General features: G+C 37.2%; 1 protein-coding gene and 1 pseudogene across 6 annotated transcripts in view; one reads left to right on the forward strand and one right to left on the reverse strand.

The window, feature by feature from the left end:
* The window catches only part of DDX50 (DExD-box helicase 50), a 33,336-nt gene that overhangs the window by 6,175 nt on the left and 6,296 nt on the right, over positions 1-20,865 (reverse strand). For all 6 annotated transcript variants that reach the window (XM_005907309.3, XM_070364507.1, XM_070364511.1 and 3 more), the window contains 10 exons: positions 20,720-20,795; positions 20,186-20,364; positions 17,857-17,974; positions 17,551-17,736; positions 16,933-17,078; positions 11,436-11,585; positions 4,218-4,379; positions 2,883-3,002; positions 2,070-2,143; positions 1,688-1,847 (listed from right to left, as the gene is read on the reverse strand). In XM_005907309.3, coding sequence (XP_005907371.1) covers positions 1,688-1,847; positions 2,070-2,143; positions 2,883-3,002; positions 4,218-4,379; positions 11,436-11,585; positions 16,933-17,078; positions 17,551-17,736; positions 17,857-17,974; positions 20,186-20,364; positions 20,720-20,795 — 1,371 coding nt within the window. The remainder of the gene's footprint in view (positions 1-1,687; positions 1,848-2,069; positions 2,144-2,882; positions 3,003-4,217; positions 4,380-11,435; positions 11,586-16,932; positions 17,079-17,550; positions 17,737-17,856; positions 17,975-20,185; positions 20,365-20,719; positions 20,796-20,865) is intronic.
* Positions 4,497-10,759, forward strand: LOC102277728 (RNA N(6)-adenosine-methyltransferase METTL16 pseudogene; annotated as a pseudogene).

A 20,865-nucleotide genomic window follows, 5' to 3' on the forward strand; every position in this document is an offset into this window, starting at 1 on the left:
GTGACAGGAGATGAGGCCAAAGAGGTAGCAAGGGAAGACCCGACAGCACATTCCTCGTAAAGACTTTGGATTTTGATTTTAACCCATAAAAGAAATATAAAACCACCTACACCCTGTTGCTAAGATATTTAAGCAGAGGTTAGATGACCCATCTGCCAAAGAAGGATTCTTTTTATTAGATAAAGGTTGGGATTAGATGACCTCTTAAATACTTCTTAGGTTTAAAAGTCTACCTTATGTTGATGTATGGCAAATATGAAACAAATACTATAAAGCAATTATCCTTCAATTAAAAATATTTAAGTAAAAAAAAAGATATTACAATGGTAATGATGAAATATTATGAATAGTTTTATGCCAACAAATTTGATGACTTAAAAAGTGTACCTTAATGTTTCCTTAAGAAATGTGGTTTAAGTTTTCTTGAGAAGCATCTGGTGGGTTATTAGGGATAAAGTATTTGCTCAGTGCTAAAATAACACCCCATGGATTTCTTACTAATTACAGAGTAAAATATACTTTTTATAATGGGAATACATGGCTCTGGTATGGTTTGATATCTGATACTGACCTGGCAGGGGGACAGGTCAGATGGTGTTTTATATACATACACATACTCTCCACATATACAGGCAATCCTTACTTTGCATGGGAGAAACGCTGGGCTGGAAGAAGCACAAGCTGGGATCAAGACTACCAGGAGAAATATCAATAACCTCAGATATGCAGATGACACCACCCTTATGGCAGAAAGTGAAGAAGAACTAAAAAGCCTTTTGATGAAAGTGAAAGAAGAGAGTGAAAAAGTTGGCTTAAAGCTCAACATTCAGAAAACAAAGATCATGGCATCTGGTCCCTTCACTTCATGGCAAATAGATGGGGAAACAGTGGAAACAGTGTCAGACTTTATTTTTGGGGGCTCCAAAATCACTGCAGATGGTGACTGCAGCCATGAAATTAAAAGACGCTTACTCCTTGAAAGGAAAGTTATGACCAACCTAGATAGCATATTGAAAAGCAGAGATGTTACTTTGCCAACAAAGGTCTGTCTAGTCAAGGCTATGGTTTTTCCTGTGGTCATGTATGGAGGTGAGTTGGACGGTGAAGAAAGCTGAGCGCCGAAGAATTGGTGCTTTTGAACTGCTGTGTTGGAGAAGACTCTTGAGATTCCCTTGGACTGCAGGGAGATCCAACCAGTCCATCCTAAAGGAGATCAGTTCTGGGTGTTCATTGGAAGGACTGATGCTGAAGCTGAAACTCCAATACTGTGGCCACCTCATGCGAAGAGTTGACTCATTGGAAAAGACTCTGATGCTGGGAGGGATTGGGGGCAGGAGGAGAAGGGGATGACAGAGGATGAGATGGCTGGATTGCATCACCGACTCGATGGATGTGAGTTTGAGTGAACTCCGGGAGTTGGTGATGGACAGGGAGGCCTGGCGTGCTGCGATTCATGGGGTCGCAAAGAGTCAGACACGACTGAGCGACTGAACTGAACTGAACTGATGTTAGCTGGAGTCTATTTCTCGATTTGCATGGCTCCATGAGAAAACAGGTTCTGGTATACAAGTTTCAGTTAACACAGTACTGTGCAAAGTAAAGATGTCCTATATTTCTCTCCAGATAAATATCTATGGTTCAGTTTTAATCTTTCTCAACCACATACAATTTTCTCACAGATTTCTACCTTATCGGAGGTGATCAAAGATCGTGGTTCAAAACTTGACGCGCCAGAGATGTGGGCTAACGCTGCAGCCAGCGCATCCACTGCCCCCTTCTCTTCTATCAGTCTCTGAGCTGATGGTCGGAAAAAATCAACAGCAGCATAAGAAACAGAAGCCAAAGACCTACGGTTCAAAAACAGCAAATTTTCTTGGTCAAGACAAATGGGAAAGATTAAAGATAAAAGAAGTAATGGGAAAAGAGAGCAATGTTTTCATATTTTAATATAATTAAATGTCTGTTGGTAAAACTGGTGATTAAATTTTCTGATATGTCAACTAGGAGAGCTTAAAAATGTATAGCCTAATACAAAAGAAAAAATCATTCAGCAAGGTCAGAAAGCATACCTGATGGCATCCATGCTTTTAGATTTAACTAAATCCATTGTAGAAGGAACACCTACACGTTTAAAAGTAATTCCCTGAAAATGAAAGAATTACATTAAAGAAAAATGGAAGTCTTTACAATTAATTCCTAAATTAATCTAGATTGTTGAATTTCCATTTTTGGACTTAAAGATTTCCAAGCCCTAGCAGAACAAGATTTCCTAATAAATCATCAATAACAAATTCTAGAAAAATGGAAAAAAAATTTTTCTTTCAATTGTCTTGTAGTTACAAATCATGGAATTACAGTTACAAAACAGCTGATTTTTAAAAAAAGATGCTGTTCACAATAAATTTTTTCTTATTATCTTCATCGTACAAAGTATGTGAAATAATGTATGAAAATATACATAATAAAAACAGGAAAAATACTACAAAAACTCGAGACCACAAAAAATGTGTAATTTCTTGTAGAAACTGGCTGTTGTAACATTTCTCCGTATAATCTTGACTATTACACCAAGATAATGTCATAATCATCCATTTACAATATCAGACTAAGAGTTACTGAAATCACAATGCACTGATTTTAGTCAAGGGAGAAATTCAAGGGAAAAGGGAGAAAGTCAGCTCTTCTGTCTTCATAATAAAAGCTGTATTAAAACAAAGTCTTGCAGCTAATATAAATTTAGGTCTCCACATGCTTCACATCCAAATGCAGCTTAAAGGAGAAGTCATAAAATCTATTTGTGAGAACAAATATAAAAAGATCTCTGATCTCTTTTCTAAGGCACCATTTAGATAATAAGCCTGAAATAATTTAACTCTACTTACTGCTTTTTGTTCCACATATCGTAATTGACCTCTTTCTCTTGGTTGATAAAAACATATGCAGATCCCTGTCCGGCCAGCTCGACCTGTGCGTCCAGAGCGATGAATGTAGGACTCAACATCCTAAAAATAAAAGAGGTAACTCTTCTTAAAAAATGTGGCAAATTAAACAGTCATTCCAGCAACCAAATAGTAATACTAGAAACAACTACTACTATGGATAATAACATTTTTATTTCAATCCTGTTGCTCTTTTCAATATTCCAGAGAATGTTTATGCTTGAATTCTGCAGTAAAAGGGATGAGATTTAAAACCTTTTTATCCAGCCTATCCCAAGGTTCTTTATATGGCAACTTTTTATACTTGTCTTGCATGATTACATACTTCAAATGTAAATAAAGAACTTAATCATTTGCAAAGGTACCAGATTCTGATCGATTTAACATTACACTAACAAAAACTGGCTAAGAGCAAGAATAGATAACATATGTATTTTTTAATCTAAGCAAAGTCTTGTAAATAAAAGGCAATTTATATAGCTACTCTTATTTTCTCCAAATCAAATTTCATTTCCTTGCAAAGTAAAAACGCAACGAAATATCAACTTTACACCTATTAGAATGGCCATCACCAAAAAGACAAAAGAGAACAGATTAACATTTGTTAATTCAGGTGTGGAAGTGGAGAAAAGATAACTTTATGCACTGTTGGAAAACAATATGGAGGATCCTCAAAAGTTAAAAACAGAATGACCACATGATCCAGTATTACATTTCCAGGAGTATATCCAAAGGATATGAAAACACTAATTCAAAAAGATATCCACACCCCTATGTTCACGGCAGCATTATTTACAATAGTCAAGACACAGAACCAACCTGTGTCCATCAAGAGACAAACAAATAAAAAGGTTTACATGGAATATTACTCAGCCATAAAAAGAGGAAATCCTACCATTTGTGACAACATGGATGAACCTTAAAGGCAATATGCTAAGTGAAATAAGTCAGAGAAAGACAAATACTGTATGATCTCACCTACATATGGAATTTAAAAAACAACAACAACAAATAAAAAAACTAAACTCATAGAAACAGAGGGTGGTGGGGAGGAGAAATGAAGGGAGGTGGTCAAAAGATACAAACTTTCAATTAAAAGATCATTACTTTCTTCTTTTATACCTATATGAGAAGGTGGGTGGTAGTTGAACCTATTGTGGGCATCAATTCACAACATATATAAAGCAAAGCATAGTGCTACTATGGCTTAAACTTACACAGTGATGTATGTGAATTATTTTTCAATAAAATTGGGGGGAAAAAAAACTCCTTTCCTACCTGCGGAGGTGAACTCTGAATCACCAGGTCAACCTCAGGAATGTCCAAACCACGGGCAGCCACATTGGTTGCCACCAAAACTTTAAAACTACCCTCTCTGAAGCCTTTCAGTGTAATTTCTCTTTGTGACTGAGCGATGTCCCCATGTAAACACTGGGCATTCTATTGGAAAAAAAAGGAAAAGTAAGTGTATAGCACATAGTTAGCAGTGACAGCATCCAGATACTAGGAAGTCTGTGCTCTTTTTGTTGCTGTTTTTCTTTGGCCGCACCGTGCAGCATGTGGGATCGTAGTTCTCCACCAGGGACTGAACCTGCACCCCTGGAGTGCAAGTGTGGAGTCTTAACCACTGGACCAACAAAAAGGGAAGTCCTTCCTCTTTTTGTTGTTGTTTCTAAATCTGGTAATTATAAAAATACATGCTTATTGTTTTTAAAAATCAAACAATGCAGAAAAACGTTTAGCATAAAATGCAAAAGCTTTCCTTAATATCAGTCTCCTAATAAGTAACTGCTAACAGTTCACTAAATATTCCTCCACACACTATTTTTGAAATACACACACCTCACAAATCCTAGCATATAATTTTATGAATTTATAAAGATGGGATTATACTGGGACTTCCCTGCTGATCCAGTGGCTAAGACTCTGCACTCTCAATGTATGCAGCCTAGGTTTGATTCCTCAGGGAACTAGATCCCACATGCTACAATGAAGAGTTCACAAGCCACACTAAAGATCCCACATGCTGCAACAAAGACCTAGTGCAGCCAAATAAATAACTTAAAAAAAAAAAAAAGAGATTATACTATATATGCATGGTTTTACAACCTACCTTCTAAATTTGTTGTATCTTAGCCATAGATACACATCTACTTAATTTTTTAAAACTACATATGATTTCTTCATATGGCTACAGTATCTTCTTTTCTTTCCGGCTGCGACACATGCAATCTTAGTTTCCCCCCCAGGGACTCAGCCCAGCCTCAGCAGTGAAAGCTCTTGAGTGCTAACCACTGGATTGCCAGGAAATTCCCAGTATCATTTATTTTAGCAATACCCTACTAATGAACATTTGGGTAGGATCCAAACTTTCACCTTTAGAAACAAGGCTATAGTGAATAACCTTGTACTGTATCTCCAGATCCCTCAGTATATGTATAATTTCAGTAGATTACATGTCTAGAAGTTGAATTCCTAGGTCAAAAATTACAAACATTTAACATTTTAATAGCTATTGTAAAATCGTATTATAAAAAGAAGTTTATAAACAAATAGCATATACACATATGACTGGAGCCACTTATCTGATCTTATAAAAGTAGTTAAAGTACTACAGAAGACACTCCTGATGGATGCTCTTAAAGAAGAATCTGAGATACTTATGACTTTTGCATGTGCAACCCTGCCTTTTTTGCCAATCAGTTGGAAGCCAAGGGAGTGAATTCTGAGTGAATTCTCGAAATCCTTGAAGACCCCTACCCAGTTCTGTAAATACAGGAGGAAGCACAAAGATCATGGCAGAAGGAGGTAAATTAGAGTTTGTTAAAAGGATCATCCACAACAGTTTACAGCTTAAAAAAAGATTAAGATGGTATAGCCGTATGCTGGGGAAAAAATGCAGCCTGGCTCCTCTGAAGGAAGAACTTCGCATACAAGGGGTTCCTAAAGTCACCTATACTGAATTCTGCCAGGGTCAGACAATGAGATGGGCTTTGGCTTGGAGTTTTTATGATGACTAACAGTACCATTACCACCTAGTAAGCGAAGAAAACTAGAGAAGCCAAGGAAGCCCATTACGTTTGTAGTCCTCGGGTCTGTGATGAAAGAACTAGCCCTCAAAGCGCCATCTCTGGGCCCTGAGACAGTGGAAGGCATCGTGGTTGTGACAACATGGGTTGAAAAAATCCTCACTGATCTAAAGGTCCAGCATAAATGAGTTCCCTGTGGAAAGGAGGAAATCAGCCTTTTCCTAACAGCCCTAGAAAACTCCTGGATTCACTTAAGGAGGAAGAAAAGAGACCGAGTGAGACAACTGAGAGAAGTGCCCCTAGCTCCCAAGAACGTGATCGAAGCCTTGGAAGAGAAAAAGTCTGCCCCCAAAGAGTCTGGCAGTAGTCAGGCCCAGGCCCCCCAGGAGAGTGCCCTGGGGGGTCCTGCTCCACCGGAAGGCGAGTCTGCCACTGTGGGGGGCCACAGCCCCAGCCAGGACTCGCTTTCCCAGGAGGAAAACCCAGAACCCACAGAGGATGAAAGGAGTGAGGAAAAGGGGGGCATGGAGGTTCTGGAAGGTTGTAAAGGCTCTAGTAATGGAGCCCAGGACCATGAGGCTCCTGAGCCCTTCAGCAGCCCAGTGTCTGAAAAAGGGAACCATCTCCAAGGAGTGGCTGGACGTTTCTTATTCAAGTGTCTGATAAACGTTAAGAAGGAGGTAGATGACGCCTTAGTTGAAATGCACTGGGTTGAGGGCCAGAACAGGGATTTGATGACCCAGCTTTGTACTTATATACATAACCAAATTTTCAGGCTTGTTGCTAGTTAACTCCAAAATTCTAGCACAATTGGGAAAGTTATATAAAGCAGCTTGCTTTGAAGAATGGCCTGGGCAAGCTGAATTCCATCATTAGCTCACTAGTAACATTATGTGGAAATGTCTTAAAAAACCAACAAATGAGTCCATTTTTAAACACCCGCCTCCTTTAAAAAAAAAAATTACAGGGCATTGTAGTATGGTAGTTCAGAGAAAGAACTGTGGTGATCAGCATCAACAAAATGCCATCGGTAAACACATAAGGGATTTAAACCTGACTTAAGCTGATCACCTTTGGAGAAGGACATGGCAACCCACTCCAGTATTCTTGCCTGGAGAATCCCATGGACAGAGGAACCTTGTGGCTACAGTCCATGGGGTCCCAAGAGTCAGACACGACCGACTGACTTTCACTACTTCACAATAGGAGTGATTAAGTTACATTTATCTATTTATCTATTTAACAATACTTAGTCCTAACCACTAGACCACCAGGGAATTCCACACCTATACGTCTATATTTCTGTACTTATTGACTGCTTGTTATAAGAAAAGCACTGAATAAACACCTTATTTCGTCTTAAAAGTATATTAAAAAATTAATACCAATTTTTAAAATGGGAACATGGGCAGTGAAATATGAAGTGATTTGCCCCAGGTTACAGAGCCAGGAAATAACACAATTGGAATTTATATTGTGTTCTGACTCCAAAGTGCAACTAATCACTATACACAGAAAGAACATGTTAATAAGCGAGAACAATTACAGAAGTAGAACTGTGAGGAATGCCAGTATTTAAAGTGCAAGTAAAAATATAAAAAGACTTCAACAAAGTTGGGAAAGATTAGCCAGGGAAGAAGGAAGAAAACCTGTGTGATATCATGGAACCCAAGTTAGGAGAACTGTTTCAAGAAAAGATACTTTTTTTAAAGTCAAAAGCAAATATACTTTTCCACAAACATCTATGACAAAATTTAGCGACAAGGTATTTTCATGGTTTCCAAACATAAGCAGGTAGAGACAAAAACCTACTGGGGTGGGGGAGGGGTTTGCTAGCCCTAAGAACACAAAGATATTCCCCAGAAAGCATAATGGGGAAAGCATAATTTGAGAAAGTCAGTTGAAACTGGTAGAATTCTTACACATTTAAGGGTGATCATGAGGAGCCAGAGGTAAAGTGTGAAACCAAATACCAAAAAAATTAGAATTCAAGAAATTTTGCTGAAAAAGCCTGAAACAGTCTGGGCCCAAATGAACTCTCAAACTAACAAACCAATGCTTCTTTGCAGGGACAAAGCCCTGCACTAAGAAATTATTGGACCTAAAATTCAAACTGAGGATGACAGGGATCCCAGAAGCAAAGGAAAGAGATGACTCAGATGAAAGTGAAGGGAAAATCAATCAGAGCTCAAAAAGTGGGAGACTTTTTTTAAACAGCTTTATTGAGATATACTTTGTAGACTGTATTCTTAAATACTATCAAAAATAAAAACAGCAGCTCTAGACCTGTGAAGCGAGAAAACTATTCTGACCCATAGCTCCCCATCAAAAGTTTGAAAAGATTAATCCCATCTAAAAATGAGCAACAGAACAGGTTATGGTTAAATACTATAGAAAGTAATTATAATGGGACAAATAAAAATATTCACCAAAACAATGAAAGAGCTCTAGAAAGGAATGCCTGCAAAACAGATAAAGAGTACATATTGTATTTCTGAATGACCTAGAAGAAAATTTTTAAATATTGATACATGAGAGAACAAGAAAAATCAGAATGAGAAAAAGTAAAATAATGGGATGAAATGACTCAAAGAAGTAGAAATAAAAGGCAAAGACTTTTCACAAATGAAGACTACACTGGAAGGAATACAAGACTGATTGAACACAACAAATGATGCCTTAATTTTGAAAAGTTTGAAAATTTAAATAAAGATTAAAAAATTTGTTATCAAGTGATAAAGGAGAGAGGAAAAAAGAGCCAACATATGTATAACAGGAGTCCTTGAAGAAAAAAACCAAAGCAATCAGACAAACCAAATACCAGAAAAATTAGAATTCAAGAAATTTTGTTGACATTTAAAAATACATACATTTGAAACTACAAATTATGTGCACTGTGCATTCATAAAAAGTGAACAACACCGAAATATATTCTAGTGTAACTACTGATTTTTTAAGGAAAAGGAAAAAACACTTGTATTCAGGCAAAAAAACTAAATCAATCACTTATAACAGGAAAAAAATCAGACTGGCATCAGACTTTTTATAGTATGCTTTATTCCAATGGAAAACATATGTAAGATATTGAAGGAAAAGGTAAACCAAGAATTTTAAATCCATCCAAAATGATTTTAAAGTTACAAACAAGCTATCATCAATACTACCACTACTAAGTCGCTTCAGTCGTGTCCGACTCTGTGCGACCCAAGACGGCAGCCTACCAGGCTCCTCTGTCCCTGGGATTCTCCAGGCAAGAACACTGCAGTGGGTTGCCATTTCCTTCTCCAATGCATGAGAGTGAAAAGTGAATCATGAGCCCTTCCTTGGGAATCTTCTAGATACTAAGTGACAGCAAAAATGACTGAAGAGACATTGACACAAAGGCCAATGGTGTTGTTATCAATATAGGTTAAAATCATAAAAAGGAAAAAGAAGTAGATGTTACATACCTCCTGATGGAAGTATATCATCTGTGAAATAAATGTGCACAAACAAACCAACCTCAATTTACAGGAAATACAGAAAACAGCAGCATACTGCTTTCTGTTAAATGGTATCACTCATGAAAACTTGGTTTCTTAAATAATTTAAAAAGCTATAGAAGAAATAGAGGAATCCATGTATTGAAGAGATTTAATGAAATCACTTATTTGGATTCAGATTAAAAAAAAAAACAAGCCATAAAAGAAAAACAAAGCATGTATGCATGAGGCCACTGAGAATTTGAAGACTGTTATTTGAAGATATTAATTACTATTAATTTTTTAGATGTCATTAACAGTATTGTGAGTTTTGAAAAAAATAACCCTTTTGTTTTAGAAATACATACCCAAATTATTTCTGGGTATAATAACATGTTATCTAGCATTTGCATCAGAATAATTCAAGCACAACAAGTGAGGGGGCATTTGGATAAAATAATTGTTGCAGCTGAAAAACGAATACACAGGGGTTCATTACACTGTCAACTTCTGTATATGTCTTAGATAAGTTTGAAATTTTCTGTTATAAAAACTTAAAAAAGACATAAGGATTTAGCGTTCTGACCCATTCACTCAGTAAATATTTGCATTTCAACTTATACACAACTCTACAACATTACCCACTCTTATCCATAGAAACTCATCTTGTTTCACTCTTGTGTTTTCAAGATCACATTTGCAAAGTCTTAAGAAAACTTCCAAATAGGAAAAGGAGTACGTCAAGGTTGTATATTGTCACCCTGCTTATTTAACTACTATGCAGAGTACATCATGAGAAACGCTGGGCTGGAAGAAGCACAAGCTGGAATCAAGATTGCCAGGAGAAATATCAATAACCTCAAATATGCAGATGACACCACCCTTATGGCAGAGAGTGAAGAGGAACTCAAAAGCCTCTTGATGAAAGTGAAAGAGGAGAGTGAAAAAGTTGGCTTAAAGCTCAACATTCAGAAAACGAAGATCATGGCATCCGGTCCCATCACTTCATGGGAAATAGATGGGGAAACAGTGTCAGACTTTATTTTTGGGGGCTCCAAAATCACTGCGGATGGTGATTGCAGCCATGAAATTAAAAGACGCTCATTCCTTGGAAGAAAAGTTATGACCAACCTAGATAGCATATTGAAAAGCAGAGACGTTACTTTGCCAACAAAGGTCCATCTAGTCAAGGCTATGGTTTTTCCAGTGGTCATGTATGGAGGTGAGAGTTGGACTGTGAAGAAAGCTGGGTGCCGAAGAATTGATGCTTTTGAACTGTGGTGTTGGAGGAGACTCTTGAGAGTCCCTTGGACTGCAAGGAGATCCAACCAGTCCATTCTAAAGGAGATCAGTCTTGGGTGTTCTTTGGAAGGAATGATGCTAAAGCTGAAACTCCAGTACTTTGGCCACCTCATACGAAGAGTTGACTCATTGGAAAAGACTCTGATGCTGGGAGGGATTGGGGGCAGGAGGAAAAGGGGATGACAGAGGATGAGATGGCATCACCGACTTGATGGATGGGAGTTTGAGTGAACTCCGATGGATGAGAATGGACAGGGAAGCCTGGCGTGCTGTGATTCATGGGATGGCAAAGAGTCAGACACGACTGAGCGACTGAACTGAACTGAAGAAAACTTCTGACGAAAACGGATAGAATTCAGGATTTTCCTGGTGGTCAAGCAGCTAAGACTCCACATGCCGATCTCTGGGCAGAGAACTAGATCCCATAAGCTGCAACTAAAGATCTCACATGCTGCAACTAAGATCCAGCATAGCCAAATAAATAAACAGTTGCAAGAGGATTTAGAAATCTTATATTAAAAAAAAAAAATGGAGAGAATTCTATCCTGACTTAACAGATCATGACAGGCTGGCTCTAACATCTTTCTGAATTAGACTCAACTCTAAGAATGACAATCAAACCTAGATTGCAAAGGACATGACTTTTTCACTCAGTGATTCATAATCTACAATCTCAGTTAAAGAAAGCATGAAAAAAGACTTACCTGTTTTATGTGTGGATTCATGGCCATTTCAGTTACATTCTTTTTGGTCTCACAGAAGATAATAGCCCTCCCTTCAGACCCACTGTAGACTTGAAGGACATCTCCAATAACTGCTGGCCTCTGAGACCAGTGGCACTGGATGGCCAAATGCTTTGAGGAAAGAAAATATCAAATATCTGCTTCATTCAAATTATTGAAAAGATTTCTTGTCTACATTTATTTCTATTTGTTCAAGAATTGGTCTTCCTGGAACACAATAAGACAATGATACTCCCCGATGCCACTTTAAAACAGCCATCAACAAGTGAAACGACAGGCAAATTGTAGTACACTTATACAGGGGAATCCTATTCAGCAGGTAAAAGGAATCAGCTACTCATCTATACAACAATATAGATGAGTCTCAAACATATCCTAGGTGAATGAAGCCTTACAGAAAGAGTACACACAATACGATTCCATTTATATGAAGTTTTAGAACAGGCAAAACTAATCTATGATGGAAAAAACACAACAATGGTTTGCCTCTGAAAGGCGAATGGGGAGAGGCAGAGGGAACTTTCTGTGATGATGGTATAATATTCTTTATTTTGATAGGGGTTTGGGTTGCACACATGCATGACTCTACCAAAATGAAGCAAATGTACACTTAAAATCTTGCATTTTGTTGTATGTAAATCTTATCTTAAAAACTGTAAATATTAGGTGGATGAACCTCAAAAACATGCTAAGTCAAAGAAGTCCAACACAAAAAAGCCACATGTTGTAATGATTACATTTATATGAAATATCCAGAAGAAGTAAATCCATAGAGACAGAAAGAAGATTGGTGGCTGCCTGGGGCTAGGATAAGGTGGGAATGGACAGTGACTGCTTAACAGCTACAGGATTTCCTTTTCAGGTAATGAAGTGTTTTGGAAGTAAATAGAAGCAATGGTTGTATAATACCATGAATGTACTAAATGACTCTGAACTGCACACTTCAAAGTGTTTAATTTTAGCTATGCAAACTTTACCTCAATTTAAAAAATTACATGTAAATATTGAAATCTAGCTAAAGATATGCACACTAAAATACTTATGGGGAGGGAATTCAATGTCAGTCCAGTGGTTAGAGCTCCAAGCTTTCACTGCTGAGGGCAAGGGTTCAGTCCCTCAACTAAGGTCCTGCCAGTGGCTCAGTACAGCCAAAAGACAGAAACAACTTACAGGAAGTATACGATTTCTGTAATTTGAAGTAAATTTAAAAATCAGATAGATATAAGGGATGAGTAGACAAGCAATAAGCAAATACAGCAAAATATTATTGGCAGAATCTAGCTGATGGGTACATGGGTGTTCACTATAAAATTCTCTCAGCTTTCAGTGTTTGAAAATCTTCATGATAAAATGTTGAGGAAAAATCTACTGTAACATTTTAAATCCATACATTTTAACATACTATATCTCAATAAAATTGTTTAAAACAATTAATTATTGAACACATGGAAAACACAGACAAGCACAATGAAGAAAATTAAGAATCATCTGTACCAGGTAAATCAAAGTCTTGCTTCTTCCTCTCCACCTCTCAAAAATAAAAATAAAAAAGCAGGGCTTCCCTGGTGGCTCAGCAGTAAAAAAATATTCCTGCCAATGCAGGACACCAGGGTTCAATCCCTGATCCAGGAAGATCCCACATCGAGTGTACCGCAACTACTGGGCTTGTGCTCTAGAGCCCGAGAGCCATTAACTACAGAGCTCACATGCCATGACTATGGAACCTTGCGTGCCCTAGAGCCAGAGTTCTGCAACAAGAAGCCATCACAATGAGAAGCCGTATACCACAACTAGAGAGAAGCCCCTACTTGCTGCAACGAGAAAAACCCATGCAGCAGATGACCCAGCACAGATATAAATAAATTTTTAAAATATCAGGTTGGTGCAAAGTAATAATGGTTTTTGCACTGTTGAAATTTGCCATTTGATATTGGACTACATTCTAAATGAGGTTATCTTATACATCATTTTACTGTGCATTTCTCGCTTTATGGGTTTTTTTTTGCTAATAACTTATTACTTATTTTATACTTATTTTAGACTATGGAAATGATGTTACACAAAAAAGCAAATTCGAGTAATTTTCTTATTTGAGTTCAAAATGGGTCATAAAACAGCAGAGACAACTCATAACATCAGCAACACATTTGGCCCAGGAACTGCTAATGAACATACAGTGTAGTAGTGGTTCAAGTAGTTTTGAAAGGGAGACAAGAGTCCTGAAGATGAGGAGCACAGTGGCTGGCCATCGGAAGTTGACAACAACCAATTGAGAGGATTATCAAACCTGATCCTCTTACAACTGCACAACAGGTTGCAGAAGAACTCAAAAGTTGACCATTCTACGGTTGTTTGGCATTTGAAACAAACTGGAAAGGTGAAAAAGCCTGATAAGTGGATGCCTCATGAGCTGACCAAAAATTTCTTTAAAATCATCATTTTGAACGTTGTCTTCCCTTATTCTACGGAACAAACAACGAACCATTTCTTGATTGGATTATGCTGCTGCTGCTGCTAAGTCGCTTCAGTCGTGTCCGACTCTGTGCAACCCCATAGATGGCAGCCCACCAGGCTCCCCTGTCCCTGGGATTCTCCAGGCAAGAACACTGGAGTGGGTTGCCATTTCCTTCCCCAATGCAGGAAAGTGAAAGAAAGTGAAGTCACTCAGTCGTGTCCAACTCTTAGCGACCCATGGACTGCGGCCCACCAGGGTCCTCTGTCCATGGGATTTTCCAGGCAAGAGTACTGGAGTGGGGTGCCACTGCCTTCTCCTCGACTGGATTATGACATGCAATGAAAAGTGGATTTTATATGACAACCAGTGATGATCAGCTTGGTAGCTGGACTAAGAAGCTCCAAGGCACTTCCCAAAGCCAAACTGGCACCAAAAGATCACGGTCATTGTTTGGTGGTCTGCTGCCCATCTTATCCACTATAGCTTTCTGAATCCTGGCAAAATCATTACATCTGAGAAGTATGCTCAACAAATTGATGAGAAGCACTGAAAACTGCAACCCCTGCCACCAGCATTGGTCAAAAGAAGGGGTCCAGTTCTTCTCCATGACAACACCCGACTGCACACTGCACGACCAACACTTCAAAAGTTGAACTATGAAGTTTTGCTTCATCTGCCACATTCGCCTGACCTCTTGCCACCAAATACCACTTCTTCAAGCATCTTGACAACTTTTTTGTAGGGAAAACGCTTCCACAATCAGCAGGAAGAAGAAAATGCTTTCCAAGATTTCGTTGAATCCCAAAGCATGGATTTTTATGCTACAAGAATAAGCAAACTTATTTCTTGTTGGCAAAAATGTGCTGATTGTAACAGTTCTTATTTTAATTAATAAAGATATGTTTGAACCTAGTTGTATTGATTTAAAACTCACAGTCCCAAACCATAATTACGTCTACACTAACCTAACAAATAAATAAAAATAAAAAGATCCTGAATCTGATCAAGCCTGACAATCTAACCATCAACTCACAGGAAAATTAAAGCAGAGGAACATGTTAACTAACACCAGAGTTGCAAATCAACAAAACTGAAACTATGGGAAACTTGAAAGACAATCTTTTATTCAATTAAAAACTGCAAAGAAGGGACAGAGGAAACTATATTTAAAAGATTTAATAGATGAATGAATAAAGAAGATATATACGATGGAATATTACTCAGTGACAAATAAGAAAACGAAACCTTGCCATTTTCAACTACATGGATGAATCTAGAAAATGTCAGAGAAAGACAAATACTGTATAATCTCATTTATATGTGGAATCCTAAAAAACAAAACAAAACAAAAAAATGAAAACAGAAACACAGATACAAAATACAAAACAGTGGTACTGTTTTGAAGTGCAAAGTGAGGTGGGGGTGGGACTTGTGACAGGGATTAACAGGTAAAAACTTCTGGTTATAAAATAAATACATCACAGGGATGCAATATACAGCATAAGGAATATGGTCAAAAATATTGCAACAACTTAGTATGGGAACAGATGGTTATCAGATTTATTGTGGTGATCATTTCATAACATATGCAAATATCAGATCACTATTCAGTACACCTGAAACTAACATAATATTGCATATCAACTATATTTCAGTTTTTAAAAAGAAAAAGATACAGGGAATAAAAAACATTCAACACAAGAATTTAAAAAAAAATTAAAACACATATAAACCAGTAGCAATATAAAGATCTTATGTGAATCCATATTCAAACATACTACTTACCAAAGAAAGGACAAATAGGATAATGTGAACACTAGCTATTTAAAGATACTTTTAAAAATTGGTTTTTTCTACTGTGATGGTAACTTTGTGAGTGTTTTTGTTTTTAAAGAGCTCTTCTTTCCCAGAAGTAATCATCAGTATTAGTTTGATGCTTATCCTTCCCACCTATCCACCTGTAAATATCTAAAGAATCTATTTAGGATTATTTGTGTATCTTTTAAAATAGTACGATTCTGTACGTAGAATTTTGTAATCTGGTTTTTATCACTCAAATTCTTTTTAGCCATTATGTTGTGTTTACAGATCATACTCTTGTTCATCTGGACTATTTTAATCTACGTACACATGTATGTACATCTATCAAATGTAAAGGTGACATATGTGATACATGCTATGCTATGCTAAGTCACTTCAGTCGTGTCCGACTCTGTGCGACCCCAGAGATGGCAGCACACCAGGCTCCCCCGTCCCTGGGATTCTCCAGGCAAGAACACTGGAGTGGGTTGCCATTTCCTTCTCCAATGCATGAAAGTGAAAAGAGAAAGTGAAGTAGCTCAGTCGTGTCCAACTCCTAGCAACCCCATGGACTGCAGCCCACCAGGCTCCTCCATCCATGGGATTTTCCAGGCAAGTGTACTAGAGTGGGTGCCATTGCCTTCTCCTATGTGATACATACTTGTCAAAAATAATGCAAATGTTACCTTAATTCTCTTAAAAAAATATACTACAAGTTTAAATTTTCATAGCCTTTATGGTGTCTTCTACTTTACGTCTAAAAAAGCCTTCCCTCCCTGAAATCAAATAATGATCTACAAACTGCTGTAAATTATTATATGGCTTAATTTTTTAAAATATTGGTGAATACGGTTGGTACAGGGTATGAAATGAAGATCTTTATTCCACCTAAGCTTTAATATATTATCCCAACACCAGCAAACTGTGATCAGTCTCCTCACTTCTCACATTCTACATACTTTAAATCTGTCTCTATGGATATATGTATCTCTCCCCTGTTAGGACTTGCCTGTTCACAAACTTGTTCCCCTATTTCACTCTGCTCCTCAGTCTTAGACCATAGAAATACCTAGGCATCTTATTGACTAAGGACCAAAAACAAAAGATTTGGCCTGAATTGGTACCCAAAACATACATTTAGCTTCAAAAAATTTCAAAACACCAACTAAAAGCTAAAATCTATCATAATGGAAAGCTACTTACTTCCACAGTAGTTGCAGCCTTTTGAGTCATTTTCCCAACAAGGTCAACCTGTTCATATCTGGATTTCATATATTTTTTTGCAACTTTGTATACCCACTGTGGGCAAGTTGCAGAAAAAAGCAAAGTCTGAGGATTGTCTTCAGAATCTTAAATAAACAAAAAGAATTCAAATGCTTTATTTCTTAATATCCCACAAGACAGTAAGCTCTTAAAAATCCCCCCAAACTTCAAAGAAATTATGAAAAATTCAAAACTTGGGGTGAATTTTGAACTTTACTGCAGTTATTAAAACTTTCAATTTTCAAAACTGAGGGAAAATATGAAGAAAACTGAACCCAAGAGGAAGATGCAAATTTAAGAAAGAACAATAAGCAAAGAACTCAGTAAGTTAGTAAAACTACTTTTATAAAATAATATATGGAAGAAAACATGGAAAGCAAAGAAAATGGTTAATGTATACTACTAAACATTCTTGTTCAGGAAGAAAAGAACCAAATACTTTTAGTCTTGTTAGAACACGGGACATGTATTAATATTAAAAATTATAAAATAAACAATTCATAAGCTTTTAGATAAGAGAATAATTGCTAAATGTGCTTATTTTGAATTAGTATATACCAGTTTTGTAGGACTCATGGAGAATGTCTTCAACTTGTTCAGCAAAACCTAAATCTAACATTTGATCCACTTCATCAAGCACAACGTGGCGCAGTTTAGAAAGATCTAAGCGGCCGCTCTGCAGATGGTCTTTGATACGACCTGGGGTCCCAACCAAGATGTCAATACCATTTCGAATATGATTAACTGTGAGAGGAGAGAAGTATCAGCAATACACAAATTTCAAATATAGATTTTTGCATCATACTTTTTTTAGATTTCAGTAGCAAATACATCTTTGTGCCACCATCATATACAGTTACTCACTTTGGCTTTGATATGATGTTCCACCATAAAAACACGCCACACTGAGTTTCCTAGTTACATCTTTGAAGTCTTTGGCTACTTGGTTTGCCAGTTCCCTTGTAGGAGCCAAAACAAGTACCTGAGCAAAAGGTTTAAGAAACAAAAAATAAATTTCTATAGACTTCTAAATTCAAACTGAGACTTTTTAACTTTTTAAAGATGCATTTAAAACTAGAAATCTCACCATTAATGTCATTGTATTTAAAGACAGAGCACAAACAATAACAAGGATGGCTTATGTTTATTATATCCTCCTTTATTTCCTTCTGGAGAAGGAAATGGCAACCCACTCTAGTATTCTTGCCTGGAAAATTCCATGGATAGAGGAGCCTGGCAGGCTATAGTCCATGGGGTCACAAGAGTTGGGCATGACTTACAAACTGAAAACCACCATTACTTCCTTCAGATCTCTTTTCAAAAGTCACTTTCTCAAAAGGATTCCTAACCTTCTCTTCATATCCTCCCAACCTTGATTAACTGTTTCTTCTTAACACTTATACTGTATAAAATATTTATATTCTACATATTTGCTCACTGTCTATCCTGCTCATTAAAATGTAAGCTCCATGAAGGCAGGGATTTATGTCAGTGGGAGCTACTATATTTCCTGGCCTTCAAACAGTGCCTGGCACAAAACAGATACTCAAAAAATATTTGTTGAATGAATGAATGAATGTCCAACATGTGCCATTTTTTAAAAAGAAACAGTTCAATTTATTTAAATTGCAATTAGCATATAAAATTGAATTTGTAGCTAGCACCAGAGAATGGAGGGCTTCCCAGCTGGTGCTAGCAGTAAAGAGCCCGCCTGCCAATGTGGGAGTTGTACAGAGATGTGAGTGTGATCCCTGGGTAAGTAAGATCCCCTGGAGAAGGACATGGCAGCCCACTCCAGTATTCTTGCCTGGAGAATTCCTTGGATAGATGAACCTAGTGGGCTATAGTCCATAGGGTCTAAAAGAGTCAGAGACAACCGAAGTGACTTAGCACGCACACACCGGAGAATGGTCTTAACTGTTTGGTGTTTAATAAGAGGAGCTTCTTCGTCACAGGATTCCAAGAGACTTACTTGTTTTATTAAGCAAATAAAACTCATGCTTCAAACAGGTTATACAGAAATTGATTTACACTTCATTTCCCTTTTATTTTGAAACTGCAGATTTAACAAAAGGTAGCCATAACCTTTCTGTGTACAGGGTCAATTATAATTATGCAAACAATAGTGCCCTACACGATTTAATTTAATCCTCACAAAAAAAAACCTATGGTGTGGTATTATCTTCCCAATTTTACAAATGCAGAACATGAGTCTTAGAGAAGTTGAGTCTCGTCCAAGATCAAATAGCTAGAAGTGACAGAGTTGGAATCTCCAGTATATCCTTGTAGCATGAAAGTTTTGAAGATAGTGTTGGGATTGTGTCCTATTGCTATTACTTTCAATCTTCCTAATTTCACCTAAGAAACAGAACTCTCTAAAAAAGCTCTGTTCCAAGACCATTATTATTTAATTATAGTCATGTATGTGAATTTACTTTCACACTATTGGGGATCCCCAGGTACCAGGGACTGAACCTGTGCCCCCTGCAGGGGAAGCCTGGAGTCTTAGCCACTTGATGGCCAGGGAAGTCCCAATACTGTTGTTTTTCTTCTGCACGTTTATGAACCTGAAAGTGAACACAGGTTCTAAAAAGGTCAAAGTTTAGGCCAAAATTTCACTAGGTCCTCTCTGTTCTTTACTGCTGATATTATTAAGACAGATCTTCAGTGTCATATCTATAATACTCTTAAAGTCAATCAATAAAATTAATATTATTTACTGAATGACCAAATAAATCAATACCTCTAGCAAAATCACTGTTTAAAAGCAAAGGTTAGGAATGAAAAAAGAAGAAATTAGATACGCTGGCTTCATAATATACAGTTATCAAAGACATCTATGGATCCACAGACACTACATTCATATGCAATAACTTACTTTAGCTTCACTTGAGATTTATCTTAAAAATCAAACTTTGCTTTAGGCCCCAAAGTTTTACTTTATGCCCAGGAGTAACGTTTCTATCTCTGGGGCACTTGAACTTAAGACCAGTATACTGTTTTTCTTTTTTTGGGCCGTGCCATGCAGTTTGCGGGATCTTAGTTCCCTGACCAGGGTCTGAACCAGGGTCATGTCAGTAGAAGCACCAAGTCCTAACCACTGAACCACCAAGAAATTTCCAAGACCAGTATATTCTTTCTTTCTCTTTCCATTAGAGTAATGTTTAAACCTTTTACTCCCTATAATGGTTACCTTTGGTGAGCGGCTTTTTTTAATTGTCTCTTGATTTCTTTGGAGTCTTTCAATCAAGGGAATGGCAAAAGAGAATGTCTTTCCTGTTCCTGTCCGTGCTTGAGCAATTAAATCTTTTCCTTCGTATACAGGACCAAAAGTCTTAACTTGAATTGGAAAGAGATATGTTACCCCTCGACCTGTAAAATGAGATTGCGTTGAAATATTTACCTAAGACTGGCATTAGGAAAAAATATATTTATTTGAAATTAACATTTCTGATTCATCAACATGTGCCTAAAGATATACCACCTAGCAGCATCTACAGCTGTTCCTACCCCAAAGAGGAATTGGTCTCAGCTTTTAACAAATACATTTAATTCTTTAAAGTTAAAAACTGATCAGAATACCCAAAAAATGATGTAGAAATAATTGCAATTATAAAAGCTATTTCTCTATGTTTTGTACATTTTCCTCTGGGTCAGAAAAGGTACAAGAGTTTTCTACAATCTAGTTTTAGATTTTCAATTGCATATGCATTAAAATTCATTGTACCTTTCAGAAGCTTTATAGTCTCTTCAGAAATAGGGAAATTGGAGAAGGCTCCTTCTTTCTGTTCACGTGTTAGGGTCTGTCAAAATGAAATCAAAGTTCTAATATAGTTCATATCCAACTAGGTATTTAGAATCTTTCATGCATTT

The sequence above is a fragment of the Bos mutus genome, chromosome 28 (genome assembly GCF_027580195.1).
Source record: "Bos mutus isolate GX-2022 chromosome 28, NWIPB_WYAK_1.1, whole genome shotgun sequence".
In the NCBI taxonomy this organism is placed as follows: Eukaryota; Metazoa; Chordata; class Mammalia; order Artiodactyla; family Bovidae; genus Bos; species Bos mutus.